Source organism: Phyllostomus discolor, chromosome 6 (genome assembly GCF_004126475.2).
Source record: "Phyllostomus discolor isolate MPI-MPIP mPhyDis1 chromosome 6, mPhyDis1.pri.v3, whole genome shotgun sequence".
Classification (NCBI taxonomy): domain Eukaryota; kingdom Metazoa; phylum Chordata; class Mammalia; order Chiroptera; family Phyllostomidae; genus Phyllostomus; species Phyllostomus discolor.
Window position 1 is genome coordinate 62,518,131 of NC_040908.2, and position 21,969 is coordinate 62,540,099.

At 39.8% G+C, this 21,969-nt stretch overlaps 1 protein-coding gene across 3 annotated transcripts in view; it reads right to left on the reverse strand.

Moving 5' to 3' along the window:
- The window catches only part of LOC114500563 (charged multivesicular body protein 3), a 101,312-nt gene that overhangs the window by 7,631 nt on the left and 71,712 nt on the right, over positions 1-21,969 (reverse strand). For all 3 annotated transcript variants that reach the window (XM_028517280.2, XM_028517281.2, XM_036028256.1), the window contains 2 exons: positions 4,812-4,933; positions 1,817-1,931 (listed from right to left, as the gene is read on the reverse strand). In XM_028517280.2, the coding sequence (XP_028373081.1) occupies positions 1,817-1,931; positions 4,812-4,933 (237 nt within the window). The remainder of the gene's footprint in view (positions 1-1,816; positions 1,932-4,811; positions 4,934-21,969) is intronic.

Genomic DNA, 21,969 nt, shown 5'->3' on the forward strand with positions numbered 1-21,969 from the left:
ATCACCAGGCCCTTATTATATGAAATGTTAAAGGGATTTATCTAAGAAAAAGAAGATAAAAAACATGTATAGTAAAAGGACGGCAAACTCATAATTATGAACAACCACACCTAAAAAAAATAAACTAAGGAAATAACTAGAACAGGAACAGAACCACAGAAATGGAGATCACATGGAGGGTTGGCAAGAGGGGAGTGGGAGGAGGAGAGAGGGGGAAAGGTATAGAGAATAAGTAGCATATGTGGTAGGTAGAAAATAAACAGGGGGAGGGCAAGAATAGTATGGGAAATGTAGAAACTAAAGAACTTATGACACATGGACATGAACTAAAGGGGGGCAATGTGGGTGGGAGAGGGTATGCAGGGTGGAGGGGAGTGAAGGGGGAAATGAGACAACTGTAATAGCATAATCAATAAAACATATTAAAAAAAAACAAGACCCATGCATATGCTGCATACAAGAGACCCACTTTAGATGGAAAGACACACACAGACTGATAATAAAGGGATGGAAAAGGGTATTTCATGAAAATGGAAATTAAAAAAAAGCTGGGGTAGGAATACTTTTATCAAACAAAGTAAGACTTTAAAACACGGGCTATAACAAAAGACAAAGAAGGACATATTACGTACAATAGCTAAGACATGGAAGGAACCTAAGTGTCCAGCAGTAGATGACTGGATAAAGATGTGGTACATAGGTACAACAGAATATTACTCGATCACAAAAAAGAATGAACTCTTGCCATTCGTAACAACATGGATGGACCTGGAAGGTATTATGCTAAGTGAAATAAGTCAGACAAAGACAAATACCACATGGTTTAACTTACATATGGAATAAAAAAAAAAAGTACATGAGCGAACAAAACAGAAAAAAACTCATAGATACAGATGAGAGGGTTGGGCTGATGGGTGAAAAAAGAAAAAGTACAAATTACCAGTTACAAAAACAGTCACAAGGATGTAAAGTATGGCACTTATAATATATATGTATGGTGGCAGATGGATACTAGCCTTATCTGGGTAATCACTTCATAAGGCATGTAACTCTCTTAAGCACTACATTGTACATTTAAAACTAATATGATATTTTATGTCAACTGTAATTGAAAAATAAATTAAAGAAAAGAAACAGGAAAAGAAACTAAATAAATCTCATTAACCATCACTCAGAGATAACTACTATTTTTCCATAGATGTAGTTTTTACATAAAAGTATATATTTTCATAATAAGCCTTTTTTCCCTCATAATATATTGTGAACACGTTTCCATGTCAGTAAATATATTCCTATATTATCTATCACAACTATAATACAACATAGTATTCCATTAAACATATATAACATAATTGACTCAACAAATATTCTGTTATTAGGCATTTAGCTTGTTTTGAACTTTTCAATATTATAAGTAAGGCTACTACAGACATCCTTGAGTTAAATCATTTAGTTCTCCTTACTCGCTAAACTCCCAGAAGTCAATCAATCTTCAGGTCAAGGGTTTTTGAGAGCTACTACCAAATTACTTTTCAGAAATTCTATACCAATTTAGCTTCCCAATGCAGTCTGTGACAGCAATGTTTTACCTTTCCACTTTGGAAACTCTAGGAATTAAAAAAAATTCTTTATCTGTTTTTAAAAACAGATGGTTATAGATACTGTGCTTATTTTTCAAGAAATAACTGGCATAATCTAAAATTTAAAATGTAGAAGGGAGTTATAGCCTGAAGAAAAAGCTACTAATTAACTCAGAGAATGCAGGGAGAATGGCCATATAAGGAGGCAAGAAAGAGGATGAAAGTCAGGGTCATACCTGCTGTAATTTCAAACAGAATTTTGTCGATTTCCATTTCTGCTGCTTCTTCCATTTCTTCCTGATCATCCATACTTTCAAAAGTGTCCTCTAACATCTCTTCTATGATCCCAGCCTAAACACAGAATAAACCATGTTACTTCCAGCTGTTAAACCTGTCCCCAAAAGATACACTTTAAGGCCAGCACCAAGTGAGCTCTAGTGTCTCCAAGTCCAGTCCCCGCTTTGAAGGCTAACACACAAGAATGTTGGCCCAGGAAATACTGGATGCTGCCTTCTCTGCAGAAAGGCCAAAGGCCAATGGAAAATTGCTCTCTAAATTTAGCACCAAGCTTGGAGGTAGGCCGCTAATGGCTATCAGCAGAGCTTCACAAAGTATAATGGCAGTGTATGGGGAACAACTTGTTGACAGGTGAGTGTATGCCCTGATCCATCTTGGCATTTGCCCTAACACTGTAAATATAATCTGTAAATACAGGATGGTAAATATCAAGAGCAAGGTGGGGGCTTCATGGGACCCCAAAAAGGCCTGAAGAGTACTACGTCATGTCCAGGTTATAGCTAAGTAGCACAGGGTTAATCTGGCAGGCCTGGCAAGGATCAGTCAGTTCACCAAAGCCTGACCATCCTCTCCTCAGAGAACTGATAAGGCAGCATTTCTGAACCCAACAAGGTAATGCCTGGACTCTCTACTGGAAGCCCTGTGTCTAGCAGTCTTTGTGCGGGTGGTGTGGCACCACTACACTACTAGGAAACATAAGAAAGCTGCTCCTTCACACTGGCCAACACAAGCATCCCCTGCAATCTTCCTTGCTTGGCACTGTCCTCCGCTCCCAGGTAACTAGTTGTTTTTAAAGCAAAAGGTTGAAACAGCACCCTACAATGTCAAAAAGGGGGGTGAATGAGTAGGGGGGCAGAAAAAGTAGGAAGGGGCTGAGCAGCTGTGGTGTAGGGCAGGAGGAAAGCACAAGTTCAGGCTCCTTAGAAACTGCTAGAAGAGAAAAATCCTGACTGTTTGCAACCTACAAGAACTGGGCCCCTTGCTTTGTGCCTTGATGTTCCAATGTTTCAACAAGCAGCAGGTCACGTGTGGCAGCTCCAGCTCTGGCTCCCTTGCACTCAGACAGGGCACAGCTCTCACCGAGCATGTGATGGGATCAAATTTAAAACAAGCTTTCTCCTGCCCTGCCGTTCCATTCCCAGAACACTCAAGTGACTTCATGACATGAATCTAGCTAGTACCACATTCTGCCGATTCTCAGACCCACTGCTCCCGACAAAAAGGAACAAACTAATTCACATTCAAGGTCACACAAGTGGAGCCCTCTGGAAGTCATCTTAGTGCTGGAGGCTATGTAAAAGAGGTTATATACTGTCTAAAAGAGCCTACTGGAAACTTGTAATAGCTGTCCACACGGTGGAGGAGAAGCTGTCGTTCATTAACTGAATCAGCAACCATTCATCAAATGCCTGCACTGTGCCATCCAACAAGCCAAATGAAATGATTTTCATGTCCCTGCCCTTGAGAAGCTGGACCTGTATTGGAGGCTTCAGTTTGCACCTGTGGATGCAGCACTGGATGAATTCCATAAATATTTATTACTTACAACACAAAAGCCTTCCTTCAAGTCTGTATTACTTTCAGTATTCAGAAATCATTGGGAAAAATTCCCAGATTCTAAACAAGGTGTTCCCCTCAGATCCTGATGGCTACCTGAGCTAGAATGAGCAGGCATGAATTCATCGCAACTTGGGGGTTGAGACACATCCACAAAATCCTTTTAAAGGACATACCCTCCTGCCTGGTTCCCTCCTACTGCTACTACCCAAGGAGTTCTCATTCCAAAGAGCTGGGTTTTTTATGTTTCTTTTCTTTTCCATCAATTTTCTTCTCCAGTTCTTCTCTCCTATGCCCTAGAGATCCATATATAATTTAAGTTCATGAATGAAATTCCCTAGGAGGAAGGAAAACAATTTCTCTCTTTACAAATAACATATAAGAATTTGAGGTATACAATCTTGACTCACAGGACACATGTTTGAAGCATGAATTAGCAGCTGCACAAGGCACCTCCTATTACCATTTACTCTGAGGCAGCTCAGCAATAAGGTCAGACATCTGTGCTCCACCCCCAATCTGTTACCACCAACGGTACTTGTAAGTTACCTGGCAACTTCAGGACTCAATTTCCTACTATGTAAAATGGGGATAAAAATACCTACCTCACAGGGTTGCTGGATGGACTTGGTCTGGCAGGGGGCTCGGCAACACCACCATCCTGAGCCCTGTCCATCAGTATGGTCCTTGCCAGGCCCCAATCCTGGGGATGGCGGGTTATTTATTGCTTTCTATTTGGTTCTCAGTCTCTCCTTTTCTAGTCTAAAACAGGCACAGGCAAACTACAGCCCGCAGGATCAAACTGGTCCACTCACCGCTTTTGCAAATAAAGGTTTATTGGAACACAGTCACTCTTATTTGTTTACATACTATCCATGGCTTTTACACTACAAAGCAGTGTTGAGTAGTTATACAAAGACATATGGCCCACAAAGTAGAAATTACATTTAAAATCTAGCCCCTTACAGAAAAAAATTGCCAAAAGTTTGCTGGCAATGGAGGTAGAAGGACCTCCCATGCCAGCTTCATTAACATTCCCCTGGAGCAGACAGAGAAATGGGCTTTTTTTCTCTCCTTACTCATGTCAGGGCTTGTAAACCCCAGCTCCCTGAATCCTAAACCCTTGCTCCCTAGATTCCTCAACCTCCTCCAAAGCTCTGGGTATTTTTACTTCTTCTAAGCACTCTGGCAATCTGATCCAGCCTCAGCCATGCTCAGCTCCGACGGTTTCCACCACTGTTGACAGCTGCTCCTCTGTCCTAAGTGTCTGGCAACAGTAGTCTGTCCATACCTGCCTAACCCAGCCTTAGACCCTGCCACTCGCTGAAAGTGACGCTTAGTGGTTCAGAATGGGATTCAGGGCTAGTCCCAGGTCACCTTCATCATCTCTTTGGACAGCTCCCGCATGGTGGCCTGGATTTCTGGGATCTTCACTAGACTCTGCATGGCCTTCATCACTTCTGTGCTCTTCTGCAGGGAACCAGCCACGCGCAAAACCGCTGAAAGAAAGAGGTAACAGTCAGGACTGCCCAATCGAAGGTGATGCAGGATGGAAAGGAGTCAAATTACAAGCCACTCTGATAAAAGGGAAAAGCAGTATGTGGACTCCTAAAGCTATTTATGTGCCTGTGGAATATGTTACTACGCTAGCTGACCTAGAAACAGACTTGCGTAAACTGCGTGCTGCTTTGCTAACATTGGTGCAAATTTTCTGAGCCTGCACAAGTGGCTAATGTGGACAGTGACCCGAAGGCCTGCAGCTGACCTTTAGGGAAGGAAGCCAGCTCTCAATGACCATGACACCCAGGTTAAGTCCCACATGAGAAGGACCTTGCCAGGGCCAAACTGGAAAACAGGCTTTAGACTACCAAGTCGGGCTCTTTACAAACCAGCCTACAGACTACAGCTGCTCTGTGATGAACCTATTGCTGGCCCTCAGGAAAAGGAGAGAGGTCCAGGTAAGACACAGTGAGGACATGTGTCGGTGTAACACGGCTGCAGTTCCTTGCTAGGGAAAACTACCTGTATTCTGAGATCATATGCATACATATGTATAAAGTATGATGATTATTTTTTATCTATTCATCTACTGATAGACACGTAGGTTGCTTCTGTATAATGGCTATTATAATACTGCAATGAACATAGGGGTGTCTTTTCAAATTAGTGGTTCTGTTTTCTTTGAATAAATACCCACAAGTGGGAATTGTTGGGTTGTATGGCAGCTCTATTTTTAATTTTTTGAGGAATCTAGACACTGTTTATCATAGTGAATGCACAAATTTACATAAGGGTTTGCTTTTTCTCCACCTCCTTACCAGCACTTGTTATTTGTTGATTGTTTTGATAGCCATTCTGACAGGTGTGAGGTGATAGCTTATTGATTTAAGTTTTCCTGATGATTAGTTCTGTCGAGCACCTTTACACATGTCTGTTGGCCATCTGTATGTCCTCTTTGCTTCCTCAGGTTGTTTGGCCATTTTTTTAATTGGACTGTTTTCTTGGTGTTAAGTTGTATCAGTTCCCTATATTGGATATTAAACCCTTACTGGATGAATCATTTGCGAATATCTTTTCCCATTCGGGTGGCTGTCTTTTCATTTTTTTGATGGTTTCCTTTGCTGTGCAAAGACTTTTTAGTTTGATGTAGTCCCATTTGTTTATTTTTTCTTTTCTTGCCCTTGCCCAAAGAGATGTAAAAGATATTGCTAAGACTGATGTCAGAGATTTTAACTTCCCACATTCTCTTCTAGGAGTGTTAGGTCTTGCAATTAAGTCTTTAACCCATTTTGGGTTTAATATTAGTATGGTTTACAAAAATGGTCCAATTTCATATTTTGCATGTATCTGTCTAACACCACTAATAAAACAGACTGTCTTTACCCCACTGTATATCCTTGCCTCCTTTGTCGTAGATTGACTGTAAGCCTGGATTTACTTCTGAGCTCTCTATTCCACACACTGCACCCATCTACTCTTTATTGCACTCATCTATAGATCTATTTTTATGCCAGTACCATACTGTTTTGATTATTATAGCTTTTTTTAGTTTGAAATCAGGGAATGTAGTATCTCCTACTTTGTTCTTTTTCAAAATGTTTTCACCTGTTCGAGGTACTTTGTGGGTCCATATAAATTTTAGGATTAGTTGTTCTAGTTCTGAGAAGAATGGCACTGGTATTCTATTAGGGATTGCACTGAATCTGTATGTTGCTTCAGTTAGTAAGGGAATTTTATCAATATTAATCCTTCCAATCCATGAGCATTGTGTATCTTTCCATTTATTTGTACCCTCTTCAATTTCTTTCTTTAATGTCTTATAGTTTTCAGAGTAAAGGTCTTTTACCTCTTTGGTTAAATTTATTCCTAGGTATATTTTAATGCAATTGTGAGATTATTTTCTTAATTTCTCCTCCTGTTTGTTGTTTGTCTATAAAAATGTGATAGAGTGCTGCATATTCATTTTGTATTCTGCAACTTTACTGAATTCATTTATTAGTTCTTATAGTTCAAACAAAATTTTATTTATTGATTTTTAGAGGCAGAGGAGGGGGAAGGGGAGAGAAAGGGAGAGGGAGAGAGACAGAAAGACAGAGACAGAGACAGACAGACAGACAGACATCAGTTTGTTATTCCACCTAGTTGTGTATTTCTTGGTTGCTTCTTGCAGGTGCCCTGACCAAGGATTGAACCTGCAACCTTGGTATATTGGGACAATGTTCCAATCAACTGAGCTACCAGGCCAGGGCCTCTAACAGCCTGGACTCTAACAGATTTTTGGTGGAGTCTTCAGGGTTTTCTATATACAGTATCAGGTAATCTGCAAATAAGAGTTTTACTTCTTCCATTCCCATCTTCATGTGTGCTCGCGCTACCCCCCCACCCCCTCTCTGTTTTTTCCTGACTGCTGTGCCTTGCACTTCCAGTACTGTGCTGAATAGAAGAGCTGGTACTGGGCAACCTTTTCCTGATCTTTTTCCTGATCTTAGGAAAAAAGCTTTCAGGTTTTCACCATTGAATATGATATTAACTGTGGGTTTACCACATATAGCCTTTATTATGTTGAAGTATGTTCCTTCTATATCTACTTTATTGAGTTTTTATCATTAAAAACATTACATTTTATCAAGTGCTTTTTCTCCATCTATACAGATGATCATATGATTTTTATCCTTAATTTTGTTGACTTAATGTATCACATTAATTGATTTATGGATGTTCAACACCCCTCGAATCTCTAGGATAAATTTCACTTGATCTTGGCATACAATTCTTTTAATGTATTGGTGAATCCAGTTTGCTAATATTTTGTTGAGAATTTTTACATCTATGTTCATCAAGCATATTGACCTGAATTTTTCTTCTTTTGAAATGCCTGTCTGACTTTGGTATCAGGGTAATGCTTGCATCATAGAAAAGTTTGGAAGCATTCCTTGTTCAATTGTTTTGAAGGAGAGGTAATAATTCTTCTTTATTCACCTGTGAAACAGTCTGGTCCTTTTATGTGTTGCGAGTTTTACAATTACTACTTTAATTTTATTACTAGTAATCATGATGCTTAGATACATTGTTTCTTTCAGAATCAGTCATGGAAGTTATAAGCTTCTAGAAATTTATCCATTTCTTCTAGACTGTTGAATTTGTTGGCATAATTGTTTGCAGTATTCTTTTTTAAATAGATTTTTTGAAGACTTTATTTACTTATTTTTAGAGAGAGAAGAAAGGCAGGAAAGAGGGAGAGAAACAGCGATCAGCTGCCTCTCTCATGCTCCCAACTAGGGACCTGGCCCACAAGTCAGGCATGGCTAGCCCTGACTGGGAATGGAACCAGCAACCTTTCAGTCTGCAGGCTGGCACTCGATCCACTGAGCCATACCAGCCAGGGCTAATTGTAGTATTCTTTAATAATTCTTTGCATATCTGTGGTGTTGGCTGGAACTTTTCTTTCATTTATGATTTTATTTATTTGAGCTCCTTTTCTTGATGAATATATCTAAAGGTTTGTCAATTTTGCTTACCTTTTCAAAGAACAAACTCTTAGCTCCACCAATCTATTATTTTTCAATTTTTTTCTTTTACTTCTACTCCGATCTTAATTATTTTCTTCTGCCTACTTACTTTGGGGTTGTTTGTTCTTATTTTTCTAGTTCCCTAGGTGTAACATTAGATTATTTGGGAATTTTCCTGTTTCTTGCCATAGGCCTGCATAGCTATGAACTTCCCTCTTAGATCTGTTTTTACGGTATGCCATAAAATTTGAAAAGTTGTATTTCCACTTTCATTTGTCTCAAGGTAGTTTTTGATTTTCTGTTTGATATTCTCTTTAAATGGTTGTTGAGTAGCAATGGTTGTTTAGTTTCTGTGTGTCTTTTCCCAGTTTTCTTCCTGTACTACATTTTTAGTTTCATGCCATTGTAGTCAGAAAATATGCTTCATATGATTTTAGTCTTCTTGAATTTATTAAGGATATTTTTGCTGACCTGATATATTATCTATCATGGGAAATATTCCATGTGCACATGAAAAAATGTGTATTATGCAGGGTTTTTTCCCAAATATTTTATTTATTTATTTTTAGAAAGGGGAAAGGAGGGAGAGAGAGAAAGAGAGGAATATCAATGTGTGGTTGCTTCTCATGTGCCCCCCACTGGGGACCTGGCCCACAACCCAGCATGTGCCCTAACTGGGAATTGAACTGGTGATCCTTTGGTTTGTAGGCCCACATTCAATCCACTGAGCTATACCAGCCAAGGCATATTATGCAGGTTTTGAATGACATGTTATATAAATGTCCATTAAACCAATAGGGTATAGAGTAACATTTAAGGTCATTATTTCCTTACTCTTTTTCCTATTCATTGATGTAAGTTGGGTATTAAAATCCCTTGCTATTATTTTATTATTATTAATTTTCCTCCCTTTATGTCTATTAATATATGCCTTATACACTTAGGTCCTCCTACGTTGGATGTGTAAATATTTACGATTTATATCCTCCTCTTAGACTCACCCCTTTATAATTATGTAATGTCCTTTTGTCTTTTTTTCACATTCTTTGTTTCAAATTCTATTTTGTCTAATACTAGTATTGCTACTCCAGCTTTCCTTGTGTTATTACTTGCATGCATCTTTTTCTATTCCCTCACTTGCAGTCATTTTATTGGTCTTGCAATTTTTAAAAATTTAAATAACTTTTTGTTTTTCAATTATAGTTGACATACAATATTTTAGTAGTTTCAGGTGTACACCTTAGTGATTAGACATATAACTTACTAAGTGATGACCCTGATAAATCTAGTACCATCTGACACCATACATAATATTTAGAATACTACTGACTATATTCCTTACACTGTACTTTACATCCCTATGACTAATCTGTAACAACCAATTTGTACTTCTTAATCTCTTCACCTTTTTCCTCATCCCTCAATCCCCCTCCCATCTGGCAAGCATCAAAATGTTCTCTGTATCTATGAGTCTGTGTCTGTTCTGCTTCTTCATTTACTTGGGGCTTTTTAAGATTCATTTGTTGATGTGTATTTGCTGGCATTTTATTGTTCATATTTTTTATCTTTTTTCCCTTCTTCTTCTTCTTAAAAAAGACCCTTTAACACTTCACATAATACTGGTTTGGTGGTGATGAACTCCTTTAGCTTTTTCTGGTCTGGGAAGATCTTTTCGTGTCCTTTGGTTCTAAATGATAGATCTGCTGGGTAGGGTAATCTTGGTTGTAGGTCCTGCTTTTTATTACTTTGAATATTTCTTGGCAATCCCTTCTAATCTGCAAAGTTTCTTTTGAGAAATCAGCTAACAATCTTATGGGAACTCCCTTGTAGATAACTAATTGTTTTTCTCTTGATACTTTTAAGGTTCTCTCTTTGCATTTAACCTTTGGCATTTTAATTATGACGTGTCTTGGTATGGGCCTCTTTGGGTTCATCTTGTTTGGAACTCTCTGCACTTCCTGAACTTGTATGTCTATTTTCTTAACCAGGTCAGGAAAGTTTTGTCATTATTTTTTCAAACAGGCTTTCAATTTCTTGCTGTCCCTCTTCTTCTGGTACCCCCATAATGCAAATGTTGGTATGCTTAAAGCTGTCCCAGAGGCTCCTTACGCTATCTTCATTTTTTTTAAATTTTTGCAGTTATGATAAGAGTGTTTTTTTGCTTATTTTCCAAATTGCTGATTTGATTCTTGGCTTCATCTACTCTACTGTTGATTCTCTGTAAATTACTCTTCATTTCAATTAGTGTATTCTTCATTTCTGATTGGTTTTCTTTTTATTATATCCATGTCCTTTTTATGTTGTTGAAGCTCTCGCTAAGATCATCTATTCTTCCCCTAAATTCATTGAGCATCCTTATAACCAGTATTATAGTAGATTCCTTGTCTCCATGTTGTTTGGTTCTTTTCTGGGTGTTTTGTTCTGTTTTTTTCATTTGGGATGTGTTTGTCTCTTCATGTTTCTATGTATTAGTCAGAGCTGCTCTTTCCTGGGCTTGGTGGAGTGGCCTAATGTAGTAAGTGTCATACTGTAGGGTCCAGTGGCACAGCTATCCTGATCACCCAATCCAGTTGCACACCTCCTACCCCCAATGTCGGCTGTGTACAGCATCCTGTTGTAGCTGAGCCTTGGCTGTTGCTGGCATCTCACTGGGAGCGGTTTACCCTCAGGGCAATTCTCTGCAAGGACTGGCTGTGACCACCCTCCACCATGAAAGATCAGCTGTGTGGGGGCATGCCTCACTTCAGTGGGGCTCTAGTGCCTGCTGAGTCTGCCCCTTAATTGTGTTGCTGTGGAGGTGATTGGGTAATGTTTCAGTGTGGTCTATAGCTGGCTCTGGGGACTCCTGGGAGGCGTAGGCCAAGATCAGCCACTGTGTGTGTTCTTCCCAGGGGCATCTGGCTTGAGCTACAAAGCAATCTGCAGCTGCCACCTATTCATATGGGCTTGGAAGGTTCCAGTAGAGACCAAGATGTAAACCATGGCTGGCTGCTACTTATGTAAGGCCTGGGGCTGCTTGGAAGTACAGTGAAGCTGGAGCCAGATGCTGCTTGAGAGATTTTAGGAAAGTATGAAGCATGAGGCAAGACAGGCCATTCATATGGAAAAGGCCCTGGAAATAGCACAGGTGGGCCCACAAGTTTGGTGGGTTGGGGTCTCATGGAATTACCAAGGTGGATCTAACAGTGATAGCCAGGTTGCTGGAGACTCATATGGCGCCTACCTGTGGGCTCTGTGGAGGGAGGTCTTATTGAAGGAATAAAAGCCTCTGCCAGCACTTCTGTCTAGAAGAAAGCAGACCCCTCACCCCCCAATCTCTCACACTGATGCCAGACATTTCTGTTCTGACATATGTCCTGGTGCCTTTAGAGCTGCTATCCTAGCACTGGAGCTCAGAGTAACTCAGAGTAAGTCTTTGTGTGCAGGTCCCTTTAAGAGGAACTGCCTGAGACACCAGAAGCCCTCTGTCTCACTCAGCCTCAATACTCAACTGTTTCTTACAACCAAAAGTTATAGGGACTTCTCTTCCCAACACTGAAACCCTGGGCTTGGGCGCCTGGTGTGGAGCTGGTACCCTTTGCTCCTCAAGGGGATCTCCACAGCTGAGATATCCCTCCTGACTTTTATCCATCACATGTGGGTGTGAGATCAGCCTGTTCCATGTCTCTGCCCCTCCTACCAGTCTTGATGTGTCTTCTTTAATTCCCTAGTTGTAGAACTTCTATTCAGCTAGATTTCAGGTGGTTCTGAATGATGGTTGTTCTGTAGTTGTAATTTTGATATGGTTATGGGAGGATGCAAGTATTTACCATGTTTGCCTATACCACCATCTTGACCAGAAGTCCTGGTCTTGCAATTTGATGTGGGTGTCTTGTAAGCAACATATAGATGAATCATGTTTTTTAACCCCATTCAATCACCTTGTCTTTGTACTGGAGGATTTAGTCCATTTACATTTAATTAATTATTGATAAATATGTACTTATTGCTATTTTGCTGTTTTCTGTTTATTTTTTGTAGTTCTCCTCTGTTCCTTTCTTCTCTTGATCTCGTCCCTTGTGGTTTGCTGGGTTTTTTTTAGTGGGGTTTTTTTGTTCCTTTCTCTTTAGTTTTGTGAATCTTTTGTAGGTTTTTGGTTTGTGGTTACCATGAGGTTTATGTACATCATTCTATATCTATAGCAGTCTATTTTAAGCTGATAGGCGATGAAGTTTGAATATATTCTAAACAGACTATATTTTTACTCCCCCCCCACACACTTTGTTTTTGATGTCCAATTTTAGATCTTTTTGTTTTGTGCATCTCCCAAGTATTTACTGTAGTTTCAGTTGATTTTGGTACTTTTATCTTTTGACCTTCATAATAGCTTTTTAAATGTCTAATTTGCTGTACTTATTTGGCTTTACCTGTGACTTTTTTTTTGTTTCTCATACTTTCTTATTTTTAGATATGCCTTTCCTTTTCTACTTTAAAGAAGACCCTTTGACACTTCTTGTAAAGCTGGTTTAATGGTACCAAACCTCTTTAGTTTTTGCTTGTCTGGGAAACATTCTCTTTCTATAACTCTGAATGATAACCTTATAGGGTAAACTATTCTAGGTTGTCTTCTTCTAGCACTTTAAATATGCCAATTCCACTCCTTTTTTGGCTTGTAATGTGTTGCTGACAAATGGGCTGATATCCATATGCGGTTTCCTTTATATGTAACTCACTTTCCTCTTACTGACTTCAAAACTGTTTGTTTCCCTTCAACTTTTGCCATTTTTAATTACAGTATGTCTTGGTGTGAGTGTCTTAGGCTAATTTTGTTTGAAACTCTCTGTTTCCTAGACCTGAATGTTTTCTTTCCCAGATTAGGAAAATTTTCAGACAACATTTCTTCAAATAAGGTTTCCCTTCCCTTCTCTCTTTCCTGTATGGGATTCCTATAATGCAATTGTTCATGTGCAAATTGTTGTTCCAGGGGTCCTTTATATTATTTCATTTTTAAAAATTGTTTTTCTTTTGGCTGCTCTCATTGGTTGATTTCCATTAGTCTGTCTTCCAGGTGGCAGATCCATTCTTCTCTATTAGCTAATCTGCTGTTGATTCCTTTAATATATTTTTTCATTTAAGTTACCATATTCTTCATCTCTGCTTGGTTCTTTATTATACTTCCTCTTTGCTGAAGTTCTCCCTAAGTGATCCTATTGGTGAGCATCCTTGTGACTTAAATTCCTTATCAGGCAAATAACTTATCTCCATTTCATGAGAGATATTTTTAGGGATTTTTTTGTTCCTCTGATATACATTTTTCTGTTCTTTCATTTTATTTGACTTTCTTTGCTTGTTTATATGAATTAGACAAAACTGCTTTCTCTCCAAGTTTTGAAAAAATGGCACTGCATACATGTGAACTTTGTGTAAGCTGTATGTACCAGGTGGTTGTGGCCGACAGGCTGGAACTGAGTGGATACCTATAATGTCCACGGTACTGACCTACCAAGCTGTAGTGGCTCCAGGCAAGGAGGCCAGGAGTCTGTAGTAATGGCACTGGTTCTGCCTGCTTCCTTTATGAGGTGCCAAATTGGACTTGAGCAATGTGTTCAGGAACATGCTGTAGCAGCCTTACATGGAGGCCAGGGCACTTGAGTTGAGCTCCTACCCACTCTATCAAGGTGGAGAAGAGTGTATATAATGGCACCATGAACTGGTACCTCTAAACTTTGAGAATTTCAGCAGTTCTCAGAGAGCTTCTGCAGTTCCCCAGCCTTCTCTATATGGTCTCTCTCTTGTTGGTCGTACAGAAAGCGATCTTGTGTAGAAACAACCTCTGTGTAGGCCATGTGTGCTGTGTTTCATTGGCAGGGTGGTTGGAGCTGGGTGTTTGGAGGCCAGGTGCATGTGGTGACACCCTGTTTATGCTGCTTGCTCCTTTTGTCCATAGGTGAAATGGGATGTAGGTAGTGTGGTTGGCAACATGCTATGGCCATCTTGCAGGTAAACAAAAGCACCCAGATATAGCTCCCGCCCAACCTATCAAGGTGGAGAGATGTAAACAATGATGCTCACCAGCATCTCCAATCCCAGAGAGTTCTTGAAGGTTCCAGAGCGTTCCTGCAGTTTCCTCTATTCTGTCTTTCTCTCATTTGTTGTTCAGAAGCTGTTCACTGAGCACTTGGTGTTCTCTCAGGAGTAACTGCTCTTTATACAGATGTATATTTCAGTGTGCTTGTGGGAGAGGGTGAATTCAGCGTCCTCTTATGCCTTCATCATCTTGGATCTCTTCAGAAATGGATTTTTAAAAGGCCAAAATAAATGTATGTTGTATACTAGAAACTCAAAACAAAAAAGGTCCATATATAGAGATAAATAAAACACAGGACTAAAATGTATTTTCTATGTTCCATAGGAAGAAAGCAGGTGTGTCAAATAAGAAATTGTTTTATAACAAAAGAATCACCTCTTCAATAGAATGAGAAGACAAGCCATAAGCTGGAAGAAAGTATTTGCAAAAGAGATATCTGATAAAAGACTGTCATCCAAGATATACAAAGAACTCAAGATTCAACAATAAATGCAATTAAAAAATGAGCAAAAGTCATAAACAGACACCTCATCAAAAAAGATATACAGCCCTGGCTGGTATGGCTCAGTGGATTGAGTTTCGGCCTGAGAACCAAAGGGTTGCTGGTTTGATTCCCAGTCAGGGCACATGCCTGGGTTGCAGGCCAGGTCCCCAGTAGGGGGTGCATGAGAGGCAACCACACACTGATGGTTCTCTCCCCTTCTTTCCTCCTCCCTTCCCCCCTCTCTAAAAATAAATAAATAAAATCTTTTAAAAAATAAATTAAAAAAAAGAAAAGCTAAATAGAGACTTGGCTTCATAACTCACTGATGCAAAGATAAACAACTATTTTGAAAAGAAGTGATAGCAATAATGAAAAAAAGCAACAAAAACAAAAAGCTTTCTCCACCTATAACAGGCTCTTCTGGGAATTACAGTTAAATTTTTAAAAATCAGAAAAGAAAATTAAAATAAATATTAAAAGTGGCATAGACAGCAAAAATGCAGCTCCTTGGTAGCAAGGGGCCAGAGGAGCAACACATTCACAAACTAGACTGGATTTTAAAAGCCATCTTAAACATGGCAATTACAAACACAATGAATATAATTTTAAGTAAATATGGAATCTTACAATGACATTTCACAATTATGATAAGTGAAACCTTGGAGAAGTGGTATTAAAAACCTTTGAGTTTCAAAAGTGAGTATCTTTAGAAAGAATAAGATATTTCTTCCTTATAACAAAGAAACAGTTAAATGATAAATGACATATAAGGAAATATCCAACACATAATATATAAACAAGAAAGATAAAAGAGTGTATAAACATTCTGTAATATGGGTAATTCAAGCCAATGGCCATAAAAGGGAATCCACTGACCATGCGCATTTGGAAAATTTTCAAAATTTAAAGTCAAGTTTACCTATAATTTATATGCTACAGCTTGAAAAACTAATTTGAAGCAATTTACACAAAAGCTCAAAAGTTGGAGTCAATGAAGGCCCAAATTTCTCAACAATACCAATACTGATGTTTTGGGCTGGATAATTCTTTGTTGTAGGCGGCTGTTCATATATTCTAGGATGTTTAGCAGCATCCTTGGCTTCTCCCCACTCCATGCCAATAACTACATTCCCCCTTCCCCAGTTCTGACAACCAAAAATGTCTCCAAATCTGCCAAATGTCCTTCAAAGGGCAAAACTGCCCTGCTGATTGGGAATCACTGACCTAAGCTGGAAGAGCTACTGCAACCAGAATGAAAATTACAGTATGCCTATGTAACTTTTAAGTTAAAAATACTAAAATATTATTAAAAATGTGTTTTCACTCAACAAATTAGTTTAAATTTCACAAATGTGATATTTCAACTCAAAGATACATACTTTGTAAACTTACTTTTAAGTATTCCAATCAAAGCACAAAATGAAATAATGAAATGAAACAAAGCCAAAGAAGGAAACCACAACAAGGTACCTAGGGAGAGGGACTGCCCAGCATGGGCCTCCCTGACTGCCTTCCTTGTCCCCTAGACACTGCCACCACTGCTCAAGGGCTTAGAGCACCTATTCTGTCTGTCACCAGGACCCCACCATGGCTGAGCATGCAGGCCTGCCCCACCTTTTTTTTCAATTGTGGCAGAACATGTATAACAAAATTTAATGTTTTAACCAGTTTTAAATGTACAGTTCAGTGGCACTAAGTACATTCACATTGTTGCGCACCCATCATCACTATCTATCTCCAGGACTTTTCTCTAACTTCCCAAACTGGAATTCTGTACCATTAACTCTTGATTATCTTCCCCGCTCCTCCCCACTCCTAATGCCACCATTCCACTTTCTGTCTTTATGAATTTGACTGTTTTAGGTACCTCAAAGGAGTGGAATCATACAGTATTTGTCCTTTTGTGACAGGTGTATTTCGCTGAGTATAATGCCTTCAAAGTTCATCCATTTGTAACGTGTCAGATTTTCCTTCCTTTTTGGTGAAGTAACATTCCATTGCGTGTATACACCACATTTTGCTTATCCATCCATCCTTCAGTGGACGCTGGGGTTGCTTTACCTTTTGCCCATTGTGAATAATGCTACTAGGGAACATGGGTGCAAAATTATTTGTTTGAATCCTCACTTTCAATTCTTTTGAGTATATACCCAGAACAGTAATCGCAGGATATGATAATTTTACTTCCTGTCCCACCTTTGAACTTTTCTCTTAACTTTCTCCCCTCAATCAAAACACACTCATCTGTTTTATTCTGTGAGAAGCTGCTGTCAGAGAGCTATCACCTGGAAAGCATCTAATAATGATAATGTATTAATAGCTGACAAGGCTTAACATATTACCCTCCCAGAGACACCTGCATTTTAATAGAGGAACATCTTAAGGAAAAGGAATGACTGCATTAAATGGTGGCTTATCAAAGCACCAACAGGTGAGGGGTGGAGGGTGGGATAAGGCACATCCAAAGCAAGGCCTCTCAGTAACTCACATTATACTATTTCTAGTTTTCTCTTTTCTCACTTCCTAAATGTAGACTCCTCCCTCTTGCCTGTGCCAGGGTCTATCCTGAGTTACCTTCTCTGCTGTATTTAACTTGCCAACAAGCAACACTGTATTATAAACCCTCTCAACAACCTTCCCTGGGGGCTCCCCCCGACCAGACAGTGTCTTTGGTGCTGGGGAAGCCAGGTGATCCTCTTTTGGTGAATCTGGACAGCCCCAAATAGAATCTCCTTTCTCTCTTAGGTCTGTTCCTCTCCCTAGGTTTCCAGTGTCTTTTAATGGCTCTGTAGTCTTTACATGCTCAAGGGTTTGGAGCATCTCAAGTCCCAGTTACTCTGCATCCAAGAACAGTTCTTCCTCTTGTCCTCTCTTCCACTCCATCCCATTAGACTGACCTATTCAGGCTCTACCCATAACCTCCCAGGTCCCACTGCCCCCATCTTGCTGCATCAATCCATCCCTGCATCTGCAGTCCGTGCTTACCATGTGCCAAGGCTCTCCAATGCCTATGAAATGTAGTTACAATTCCTTAGCTTAACTCTCAAAACTCTGACTCCAAATTACCTTTCCAGCTTCACCTCCCACTGCTCCCCTTAATGCACTCATGTCAAACAGAATCAAGTGTTGCTGGCTGAACACAGTTTGAAATATTCACCTGAGCTTTTGTGCACCCTAGTTCCTCTGCTAAGGGGCCTCCCTGATTCTCTCCCAAATGTTTTTCCTCCGAACTCCCGCTGCATTTTATCTGCACCATTGCCACAGCACATCTCAATTTGAACTTGTTTCTAAGAACCCTTGCTTTTAACAGCTATAAAATCTGTCTTCTTCATTCCCCTGCTCATCCTCACTGGCCATCAACCTGAGAGCTGGTGTACCCATCTCCCAGACCTTCTTCCTTCAGTGTTTGGAGTGCACTGTTCTTTATAGCCCCATGACCATTACACATGCTGGTGCTCTACTTGGAATATCCCCCCAACACATACACTTAATTGCTCATCCACCTTCAGATTTTGCCCTTGCCTATAAGGACCAATCTTTGACTGCATTTCCCTTTTACAGTTTCCTAGTGCTTATTACAATTCACAATTCCAAATATACATTTATTTGAATTTTTTATTTTTATGAACTTTACCCAATTATTTGCTTTTTACTCTATAGCTACAGGGCAACAACTATGCCTGTAATGTTCACTATTCTACCTCCAGTGCCAAGCAATGTATATGGCACATAATAGGTGCTAAAAGAAATGGATTTATTAAATGTATTTGCATTTTGCTCTTTGTAGTTTAGTCTATTCGCTGAGGAGACTGTAGAAGGTTCTTATGAGGCCTATACTTAATCCAGCCTCCCACATTCACCCTTGTCTCTTCCCTTCCTTTCTCTTTCTTGCTTAAAAAAGAAGAGAGGTAGGGAAGGAGATGGTGGGGAGACAGAGCTCTGAGGACCAATGTAAGGAACAAAAAAATTTCAAAAACATACTATCAATAAGGGACAATACTGCATTCATGAAATAAGAATGGAATTTTTTTTAAAGGAACTATCAGAGAACTCTTTCCTGGAAATAAAAATTAAGATGGCCAAAATAAAGAATTCAAGAGAACAAATGGATATAGAGTTGAGGAAATTTCTCAGAAAATAGAAAGCAAAGACTAAATTGATGATGACAGTGATAATATTTAGAACCTACAGTATATAGCAATTACCATGTACCAGGCACTGGATTGAGCCTCACAACTACCCTGTGAGGAAGGTACTATTATTAGTCTCCAAAACACAAAATAGGAAAGCTAACAAATTAAATGATCAAAAGACCGAAGAACAGAAAGGTTAGAACCCTTGTCTTTTAGAAATCCATGTGAAACATTTACTGAGACTGTATGCTGCCTTGGCTTCCCAGAGGAAAATACAGGGAGTAACTGGGGATGTATATGAAGTAAGAAAAGAACAGAAGTTCTGGAACAGAGAGCCTTACAGGACTTTCTTTTACTGTTGTTCTATTATAATTGTCCCAATTTCCCCTGTTGCTCTGCCCTGCCCTTCCCTCCCACCTTCCACAGTCAACCCCCACCCTGTTGTTCATGTCCATGGGTCATTTATACTTGTTCTTTTTTTAAAAATATATTTTACTGATTGTGCTATTACAGTTGTCTCATTCCCCCCGCTTTATTCCCCTCTGGTCTGTGTACCCCCTCCCACCCATATCCTCGCCCCCCCATTTAGTTCATGTCCATGGGTCATACATATAAGTTCTTTGGTTGCTACATTTCCTATAGTATTCTTAACCTCCCCCTGTCTATTTTCTACCTACCATTTATGCTGCTTATTTTCTGTACCTTTTCACCTCTCTCCCCACCCACTCCCCCTCTGATATCCCTCCATGTGATCTCCATTTCTGTGATTCTGTTTCTGTTCTAGTTGTTTGCTGTTTGTTTTTTTGTTTTAGGTATGGTTGTTAATAACTGTGAGTTTGTTGTCATTTTACTGTTCACAGTTTTTATCTTCTTTTTCTTAGGTAAGTCCCTTTAACATTTCATATAATAAGGGCTTGGTGATGATGAACTCCTTTAACTTGACCTTATCTGAGAAGCATTTTATCTGCCCTTCCATTCTAAATGATAGCTGTGCCGAACAGAGCAATCTTGGATGAAGGTTTTTGCCTTTCGTGACTTAGAATACTTCTTTCCTGCCCCTTTTTGCCTGCAAGGTTTCTTTTGAAAAATCAGTTGAAGGTCTTATGGGCACTCCTTTGTAGCTAAGTGTCTCATTTTAAGATTCTCTCCTTATTTTTCATCTTGGTTAATTTAATTATGATGTGCCTTGGTGTGTTCCTCCTTGGGTCCACCTTCTTTGGGACTATGAGCTTCCTGGACTTCCTGGGAGTCTATTTCCTTTGCCAGATTGGTGAAGTTCTCCTTCATTATGTTTTCAAGTAAGTTTTCAATTTGTTGCTCTTCCTCTTCTCCTTCTGGCACCCCTACGATTTGGATGTTGGAAAGTTTAAAGATGTCCTGGAGGTTTCTAAGCCTCTCCTCATTTTTTTGAATTCTTGCTTCTTCATTCTGTTCTGGTTGGATGTTTCTTTCTTCTGGTCCACACCATTGATTTGAGTCCTGGTTTCCTTCCCATCACCATTGGTTCCCTGTACATTTTCCTTTATTTCACTTAGCATAGCCTTCATTTTTTCCTCTAATTTGCAACCATATTCAACCAATTCTGTGAGCATCCTGATTAACAGTGTTTTGAACTGTGTATCTGATTGGTTGGTTATCTCTTTGTTGCTTAGTTATATTTTTTCTGGAGCTTTGATCTGTTCTTACATTTGGGTATTATTATTATTATTATTATTATTATTATTTCTCAGTGAGCCTGTATGGAGTAAGGGGTGGAGCCTTAGGTGTTCACCAGGGCAGGACAACCCATGATGCTATGTTGTGACACTGTCTGTAGGGGAGGGGTTTGAGAGGGAACAATGCAGCTTGCTCCTCTCTCTGCTGGTTTTCAGTCACTTCCCCAGCTACCCTCAAGCAAATTTGGCCCTTCTGGTCCCGATTCCCGGGTGGGTGGGTTTGTGTACATTCTAGGGCCCTGTGGGTCTCTCCAACGAACATTCCTGTGAGGCTGGGAGTTTCTCCCACTGCTGCCTCAACCCCCACAGGTGTTTTCAGAGGTTTGAGGTTTTATTTCCCTGCACTGGAACCCTGGGTTGCACAGTCTGTCTCGCTCTTGAATTATTCCTCCTGGTTTATCTGCACATGAATGTGGGACTGCCGGCTCTGCCAGCCGCTGCCCTGCCTGCCCTGGTCCTCCAGCCACTGCCTCGCCAGATCTGCCAGCCATGTGCCAGCCACCACTTCACTGCGAGTCCTCTCTGCCTGTCTCTGCCCCGCCTACTGGTCTGTATGAATGTTTCTTCTTTAACTCCTTGGTTGTCAGACTTCCAGACAGTTTGATTTTCTGTCAGTTCTGGTTGTTTTTTGTTTTTAAATTTGTTGTCCTTTTGGTTGTGTGAGGAGGCACAGTGTGTCTACCTACGCCTCCATCTTGGCGGGAAGTCCTATACTTGTTCTTTAGCTAAGCCCTTCCCCTTCTTTCCTAACATTTAAAGATCCAAAGGTAAGCCCTGGCTGGCATAGCTCAGTGGATTGAGCATGGGCTATGAACCAAAGTGTTGCAGGTTCAATTCCCAGTCAGGGTACATGCCTGGGTTGCAGGCCATGACCCCCAGCAACCACACATTGATGTTTCTCTTTCTTTCTCCTTCCCTTCCCTCTCTAAAAATAAATTTTTTAAAAAAGCTTTAAAGATCCAAAGGTAGATACTTTACTTTTCAGTTGTAATCAAGCCACAAAATAATATATATTTGAAACAGTATATATTGTTACAAAGGTATATTTAAAGGATAACAGGTTCTTGCCTTATGTGCAGTACATAGAGAGCTTTTGTTATGTTTACTACTGAAAGTACGTGTTATGG